Source organism: Teleopsis dalmanni, chromosome 1, assembly GCF_002237135.1.
Source record: "Teleopsis dalmanni isolate 2A chromosome 1, ASM223713v2, whole genome shotgun sequence".
Lineage (NCBI taxonomy): Eukaryota > Metazoa > Arthropoda > Insecta > Diptera > Diopsidae > Teleopsis > Teleopsis dalmanni.
This window is the reverse complement of record NC_051846.1, coordinates 109,965,164-109,974,411: the sequence shown is the minus strand read 5'-3', so window position 1 is coordinate 109,974,411 and position 9,248 is coordinate 109,965,164. Positions and strand designations below refer to the sequence as shown.

At 33.0% G+C, this 9,248-nt stretch overlaps 1 protein-coding gene across 1 annotated transcript; it reads left to right on the top strand.

Moving 5' to 3' along the window:
• The first annotated feature begins 1,151 nt into the window (after positions 1–1,151).
• Positions 1,152–2,285, top strand: LOC119665524 (myb-like protein I). Its single transcript, XM_038074748.1, has one exon. The coding sequence runs from the start codon at positions 1,152–1,154 to the stop codon at positions 2,283–2,285; it is 1,134 nt and encodes a 377-aa protein (XP_037930676.1).
• Positions 2,286–9,248: the final 6,963 nt, after the last annotated feature.

The window sequence follows — 9,248 nt, the reverse complement described above, 5'->3', positions numbered from 1 at the left end:
AATAAAAATCTTACAAAAATAAAATAAAAATAAAAATAATATATTTTGTATATGAAAACAAAATTTATTATTACATGGCGATCCTGACCACTCGAATCTGATCGAAGTCAAGCCAAAAGAAAAAAAAAAAGGGAAGTTCTAGGATCTAAATTCTCTCAAAAAAATTATTATATTATATTTTCTCCCAAAACAACATACGTCAATTTTGTATGTCTTTACTTGAGGAATCTAAAAATATTTCCCAAGTTTGGGAAAAATTTCTGAATGTATTTGATGACGTTGAAGAGTACATCCCTCAATGTATAAATGGTCTTCCAATAGAAGCACCAAAATACATACCGGTGGACAAGACAGCTGAACCTAAACCATTAACAATCAAGCAGTATAAAGCGAGGCAGCAGAAGCCACAAGCAACACCAGTACCGAAGACACCAATAAAACCAAAAAGAAAAAGGGGCGGAAAGCAATACAATAAAAGAAAACAAATAGCAGTCCTATATAGAGAATTGAATCTTGCCACATCGTCAGAAGACCAACTGTCAATAAAAAGAAAAATAAGAGAGACAAGGAATGGGCAGTCAACCCACCAAGGAAGAGGTGATAAACAACACCAACAACAACAACAATAACAACAGTAATAACAGCAGCAACGAGTTAGCTGATTCTAAAACAATTTTGTATTTTATATGTATTTTATTGTTGTATTTAGTACTATCCAAAGTAAACAATCATTATAAAAAATATGTCAAAAGACATGTTATTTTAAGCAATAACATGGTTTAAATTTGCTTAATAAAAAAAAAAAAATATATATATGTTTTTAAAAAAAAAATTTTTTTTTATAAATATGAATAACTTTAATTGTTTTGTTTGTGGTAAAAGTTACCAAACAAGTAGAAGATTAAGCAGACATTTAGATAGAAAACACATTAAATTAATTAATTATGTAAATCGATTAATTAAAAATCTTTAAAAAAAAAAATATATAATAAGTAATTTTATTTAATGTACACTAAAACATATATAACAATTTCAACCAAAATGGTAATAAATCTAATTATATTTTATTCACTAATAAGACTAGAAGGTCATAAACATAAGAGAATGTACTTCAAAAATTTTTACTTTATGAACTATAAATAAAAATATATATGGAATTCACTGAAGCTAAACAAATATTAGAAAAGCTTAAGAAAAACCCCAATAGGTTATATTCTAGGGAATTTATAGAGAAAACAAAGGAAGAATTAGAAAATATCTGGTTAAAATATTTACCTCTAATAAAAGAATCTGATTTAGAAACTTATAAAAAAGCATTTAGTAATCTAAAAAATAATATTGAAAAATATCTCAAACAAAAAGCAGACATGGCTAGTTTTGATATTTCGACAGCTTCAAAAATAATACCCCAATTCAGTGGTGAACAACAATCACTATCTACTTTTCTTGGCATGATAGAATTTTATCATGACACCCTTAAAGAAGGAGTCGATAGAGAATCCTTGATTAAATTTGTCCTAGCAACCCGAATAACTGAGAAAGTTAAAAACAGAATTTTAACTGTTGTAAACCCATCCACACTTATAGCGTTGAAACAAATATTACATGACGCATATAAACCAAAGAAAAATACAGCACATATTCAAGGTGAACTTTCAAGATTATACCAAGGTAATATGAGCATAAACTCATATGCTTCCAAAATAGAATCCCTGATAGCAACTCTAAATGATATTCAGATAACTGAACGAGGAGAACAGAACAGAGCACTTATATTATCCATAAATGATGAAACTGGATTGAACACTTTTAAAAATGGCTTATCAGAACCATTTAGATCCGTGGTAATTGCAGCGCAACCAACAAAATTAATTGACGCAGTTAAATTAGCATCAAGCATCGATAATCCACAACAACACAGTATGATGCACTACCGTTCACATAATCAAAACACAAGATGGCAAAATAATCAACGGTCTAACCAGAATAGAAACAATTATAGAAGCAACCAGAACAGGAATCAAAGAAATGGAAATAATCAACAAACCAGTTCATTTAGAACTAGTCAACCCCAAAATAACAATCACCAACAATTTGGACAACAACGATCGAATAATTATCAGCGATCGAATAATTACCAACGATTTAATAACCACCAATGGTCAAATAATGGCAGACAACAGAATAATAGAGGAACAGACACAAGAAATAATAGGATACGTGTCATGAACAGGGAACAGGGAAACGAGTACAACCCCGGTACCAACAGAGAAACTACAGAATAGGCTACGCGGGGACAACAACAATAAATGAGAATGGAGAATCAATACCCAATTATATTATACTACAGACTTTAAATAAAAAATTAAAATTCTTGTTAGATACTGGCGCAGATGTGTCAATATGTAAAAAACATTGTACAAATGACGAAGACATTGCAGGCGAACAATTATGTAAACTCACTGGAATAACTGACAGTCCAATTACAACATTAGGTACTACAAATTTAAATTTTAAAATAGTGAACGATTGCTTAAAGCATAAATTTCAAGTAGTAGGTGACGAATTTCCAATTCCTACTGATGGCATTCTAGGACGTGACTTTTTCAATAAATATTTTTCAAAAATTGATTACGAAACTTACACGTTCTCAATAAACACAAACGAAACTGAATACATTTTACCAATATCACACAAGAACCCTTCGTCAAAATTAACAAGAAAAAGAGTATATTTAATGGATTATGATTTTAACATAATTTTTAAACAAGGAAAAATGAATACAAATACTGATGCATTATCCAGAATCAGAATGGATTCGGATACACTTAAAGAAATGATTCCGAAAAATATTAATATTGTGACCAGAAGTAAAATGAAAATGAATAATGAAGAAAACGTAATCAAGCAGAATCATGGTACAAATTACACAGAGAATGATCAACTCTACATGTGGAATTGTATTTCGATTTCTGATATTAGAAGATTACCTATATTAAAATTTGAGCTCGATAAAGAAAAGAATAAGAAAAGTTTGCCAATTATAAAAATTGAGAAAAACATTGTTAAAGTACAGTGTAGCAATAAGCCCAACTTGATTTTAGAATCAGTCCTGGATACGCTCACAAAAGTATTGAACAAAAATAATCTCAATAAAGTAGCATTATCTACTAAAGATATAGTATTCGAATACATTGATGAAAAAGAATTAATGAAAATATTTAATAGCATGCAAAAAGAAATAAAGAATAAAGGTCAGCAAACACCTATACGTATATTATTATATAATCCACCAAGGAATGTCGTGGATAAATCGGAACAAATTGAATTAATAAAGAATTACCATACAAGTATTCACGGAGGTCACACCGGAATAAGAAGAACTATAGCTAAATTAAAACAGAAATACGTATGGAAAGGAATGAATAAAATGATAAAAGATTATATTTTAAAATGTGCATCATGTAATAAGAATAAAATAATAAGACATCATAAAGAAAAATTTGTCATAACTAACACTCCAACTTCACCGTTTGAAGTAATACAGATGGATACTGTAGGTCCACTAAGAATATCTAATGGGTACAGATACATTCTCACTATACAATGCGAACTAACTAAATATGTAGTCGCATTTCCTATACAGACAAAAGAAGCTCAAGAGATAGCAAAAGTCATGGTAGAAAAATTTATATTTAGATATGGTAATGTTAAGAAAATAAAAACAGATCGAGGTACAAAATTCCTCAATGAATTAATAAATGATATATGTAAGTTATTAGGTATAGAACATTTAAAATCCACTGCTTATCATCACGAAACATTAGGTTCTATAGAAAGAAACCATAGAGTATTAAACGAATATATGTTATCTTTTACAAACAATTTTGATTGGGATACTTGGATCCCATACTACACATTTTCATATAATATTACACTTCATTGTGTAACATATTATTCACCTTTCGAATTAGTATATGGTAGAGTCGCGAATCTTCCAAACGAAATAATAGAAGGTAGAAAATTTTATAATTATGATTCTTACGTTACTGAGTTAAAAACAAAACTACAGTATGCGCATAAAGCAGTAAATGAGATATTAATAAAAGAAAAATTATCTCAAAAAATTAAACAAGATGCTAATGCATCAGAAAATTTATTTAATGTAGGAGATTTAGTTTATTTAAGAGTAGAAAATAGAAGGAAACATGAGAATCCATATCATGGTCCATATAAGATAGTTGATAGAAATGGTGTAAATTCCACTATAGAAATTAATGATAAAATAAAGATAGTTCATAATAATAGATTAAAGAAAAATTTACAAACAATATAAATATTATAAGAAAATAAAAATTATTTTTATTACATTTATTTGTACAATTATTTTTAAGAAATAAAAATTGTCAATGTCAAGTTTTCAAAATTCAAATTATCATAAAAATTTTCTTTATTGTATAAATAAAATTTTTTTTTAAAAGGGTAGAGGTGTTGTGTATAGCAACAATATAAATGTAAACAAAAACAAATAATAAATTATGTCATGTATTTTTGAAAGTGCTTATGCACAAATTATTTTATATTAACTAATGTAATGCGATCGCACACGGAAGAACCACCGCAATGCAAGTAGAATATTTGGTCATAGCAAGTATGCAATTGCTATTTGACACTTTTCTTTTCTGTGCTACTATTCTGCACTTGTCGATATGACACACTTGAATGTGTCATAATATTTTCTAAGCATTGACGTGGGTCAACCTTTTTAGTGCCGCCGCAATTAAAATTATTAGGAAAATATTTGTAAATTATTGTAAAACATTTTTGTATAAATAGTTTGGAAAATTGTTAATAAAATTCAGATTTTAACTGAGCTCAAACAGCTTAAACAAAGTCTCAAAACTTATTTTGTCTCGGCATTCTCAGATGCCTAATAATGAGCAGATTTCTTCCTGCTAATCCTAATGAGAAGAAACTAATAAATTCGAAAATATTATAAAGATAAAATAAAAATAAAAATAATATATTTTGTATATGAAAACAAAATTTATTATTACAATATAAATAAAAAACTAAAGTAACTAAAACTAAATTACTTAATAAATAACTATATAAATAAATAAATCAACAATTGAAAACTAAATATATAATTAAATAAATAAATAAATAATTAAATTAGGTACCCATCGTCCGCATCTATCTGTGTCAGGGAAAACATGGTATGTGAAGTTAAAGAAAATATCAACAGATATTTGAAAACAATGTTATGTCCTCAATAAAAACAAGAGCACATTTCCACAACACATTTGAAGTATTACACGTAATGCGTTAACCAAATTATTTTATATTGCTGGTTTTTATATGACTGTAATTTTACAATAGAGTTTTTTAATTTACAATTTTTCAATATACTTTCACTAAAAGAAATATGCACACTACAATTTAAAAATTAACTGTCACGATGTCATTTTACCATATATGTTTGTATGAATGTTCCAATAATGTTCCAATAAAACAAGTTTTGGTTCTTCAGAACGACTTGGCATCACTGCCTAAACTAATAAACATATGAGAAGTAAAAAAATTCAAATAAATTTGAGGCTGAATTTCATAAAAAAGTTTTTTATATAAATATACATATTATATAGGCAATTCAAGATAGTGAATAAATTCGTTTATATAATTTTCAAACTTCTAACATCACTAGTTACTGCTGGACTCCAGGGAATTAGGCGGGTATTTACATACATCTGCTCAGGTCCTGCTAAGTTGACCAGCCTTCAGGAAGTGTGAATATCTATCAGGTCAACTGTGATGTGATATATACGGTCACGTTTCTGCTTATCGCTTAACGCAGATAGTCGGGCAGAGGTGAAGGAAAAAACCCTTTTAGTGAATGATTAGAGAGAATGATTCAATGAATATGTGAGTGAGTTGAATGTATGTATTAGATATAAAAAGTCCAAACTAAGGTAGAACAGTTACAGCTTTAGTTTGGCTTCTAAGGCAGAAGTAGTCTTAGTAACGAACTCAGGATACCTGGTCACCTCCTGTTTTAAGCAGCCTTATATGTGCAATACAAAACATTCCGCGGGAGGACATATTTCTTTTCGCAACTCCTGGGAACAAAGTTGATAAAATTTTAACAAACCCTAAACAAGGTGAAGTGGTTAACGCTAATAAGGTGAACAATGTGGCCTTATAGGCTGAGCTGATAACCTTAGCTTCAGACACCACAAAGCATTACAGTCATTTGACCAATGAAATGGTCCCGCAAAAGGTTGAGCCGTTAACTACAACAGTTGGAAATATGACAATGACTGATCTGGACTTCGCCGAGCGTATCCGTCTGAATAAGAGAAAGAAACAGAAGCGAAGAAGAAAAAGGCGAAAGGATGGAAAAGCCACCAGATCAGTTGAACAACTAGCCGATCGACTAAGCGAACTACCGCACGTGGAGGATGAATAGCATAAGGGTGGTTGCCTTGAAGGTCCGATATTTCTGATGGTGTACAACCAGTAAAGGATGTTAGACAAACTGAATCCACAATCAAAGACCCAACCAGAACGAGAGGTGGAGTATCTATTCAGGCACTCAACTGACGCGCATTGGTTGGCAAAAGGACTGTTGGTCGGCGTGGTGGACAACTTTTAATGGCTGATAACCAAAGGAAAACGCAAAACGGGCCTAGGGTTAAGAAAGGCGGACAACCCATAAAGGATGTCAATCAATCAAAACCTACATGTCAGAAGATTGGAGTCAAATAGGTGGAGAAGCAGCAATGGCTACTATTAAAATGGGGCCTCTAACTAGGATGGCGAATCAACTGCCTAGGATCAGCAAGAGCAGCAGCAAAAAAGCAAAATCCTGGCAAGCGAGCAGCAGGAAACACAAACGATGGCTCAATATGGGTATCACCGATTCAAGAATCGAGAGGCCTCTTGCTTTCAAAGTATCTTTGTTGAACGTCGTTATGTCCCTAGTTGTCGGAATAGGTGACTTAGGGTATGTTGAAAACGCTCGCCTTAAGGAGGGTCACATTACCATTAAGTGTAAAAACCAGCAATCCAAGGCATGGCTAATCAGCGCGGTAACTAATCTGGAAGGTCTTTGGCCGGAAACTAAACTGACGGCTGACACTCTAACAGCGTTGCGCAGCGAAAAAAGAATATTCATTTTTGTCTACGACTTTACCGTAGGCAAGGAAAGTATTCTGAGCGGACTGCACAAGCAAAACAACTGTGTTAAAAACAGTTCGAAATGAAGGGTTACTAACTACAAGCAATGCTAGCGTCAGCTCACAGTGTGATTCCCTAAAGAAGACGCTGAGGCGATCACGATAACAGGGGGCAGGCTCAGCTGTATTCTAGATAAAGCCAAAGTGAAGTTCTAAATGGAAGCACAGTGAGCAGGACAACGTCTCTGGTATGGGGCTAATGGGTCTGTCTAGACCGTTAGGACGGTGGGTGGGTCCAAAACGCAGTAAAATGACTCTCTATATCAGCTATCACGCTGTCTTTTCAAAGACAGCTGGAAAAAAAGGGACATACATAATATTGAGGAAAGGGATACATTGCATCCAATTGCCTCATCTGTGCTCATCAGAGCTTAAGGTGGCTTCGAAAATTGACAAAACGGTTAGAAATAGTCGTGGGATGCGATGCGAACGCACATAACATTGTGTGGGATAGCAGCGATAGTAACAACAAAGGAGAATTTCTACTCGAGTTTGTTGAAAAATACAGTCTGATGGTTGTAAACAGGGAGTGAATGCACAGAGGTCAGAAGTTAAAGACATAACCCTGTGCTCAGGCGCAATGACGTAGAATATTAAGAAATTGAGATTGCTGACACACTAACGGATCATCAGGCCATTCACTTTAAAATACACTATCGTCCAAAGCGCATTAGTAGGCATAGGCTTGTAAGGATTCCTGAGAATACGGATCATGTACCATACATAATGTTGTTAAAGGAATTATTACAAAGCAAACCGCTGAGAAAACTCAAGAATGCATGGAATGTAGAGTCGGAAGTCAAGGCGATTACTGCTGCTATGTCTAAAGCATTCGAAGACACTTATTCGGTATTGCTGAAAAATCTTCGACACCCTGGTGGAGTCAGGATCTTGATGCAAAAAAAGGAGATAAGGAAAGTGTTTAACAAATACATGAGGAAAAACAAGAAATCTAAACAAGGCTAAAAAGCGCGAATTTAAGTAGAAACTAAGCAACCGAAAACGGGAGTTGTGGCGGGATTTGTGTTCGAACATAAAGGGGAGTTCTGAAGTAAGTCGCTCACCAAAGACTCCATCTCAAGATTTGGTTTAATCCGAAAGAAGGATGGTACCATGATGGAGACTGTAGGAGAGTCATTAAGTACTCTCTTGCAAACGGTGTTTTCAAGAAATTTCAGATATGATGATTTCTGGCCTTCTCTAAAAAAGGGAATAAACAGTGAGGACAGATTTAAAACAGAAAAGATAGTGACCGCAAATGCAGTAAGGAATGCCATCTTGACATTCGCTTCATATAAATCACTGGGATTAAATGGCACAGAAGTTGGTGGTGAATTGACTTGCTCGCAGATATGCTTACGGAGATATTTAGGACATTACTATCAACAGGATACGTCCTTAAAGTTTGGAGAGAATTGAGGGTGCCTTTTCTACCCAAAACCAGGAAAGAAGGATTACACAGAAGCAAAGTCATTCAGATCAGTCAGCCTTACCTCGTTCATGATTAAACCTATGGAAAAGGTAATAGTGAACTATCTACCGTAAAAATTAAATTTTAAAATAAAAATAAATATACATAGATACATAGTGGACTATCTAGAACAACGCTACTAAAGTGTCCTTTAAGCAGATATCAACACGACTATATGCCGGGTAGATCCGCAGAGTCTGCCCTTCATGAGGTCATGAAGGCAATTGAAAGAGAGCACACTTCAGGAGGCATATCGATGACGAATCTTTGATAAGATAAACTCTGCTCTAGCTGACCGAGAAGTCAATTCACTCATTAGTGGATGGATTGATTACATGCTAGGGCAAAGAGCGATAAACCTACAAAATGGAAGCCATAGACTGAGAGGCAGAGCACTTCGAAGTTACCCACACAGAGAGGTACTCTCACCATTCCTGTGGAATGTAACCATAGACTCTGCTTTAACAGCTTGACTTCAAAAGGCATACACACAATATGTTATGAGAACGATGTAGCATTGATGATAAACAGCAAGTTTT

Excerpts from the sequence above, each read along its gene's own strand:
- LOC119665524 (XM_038074748.1), top strand. The coding sequence starts at position 1,152 with ATGGAATTCACTGAAGCTAAACAAATATTAGAAAAGCTTAAGAAAAAC.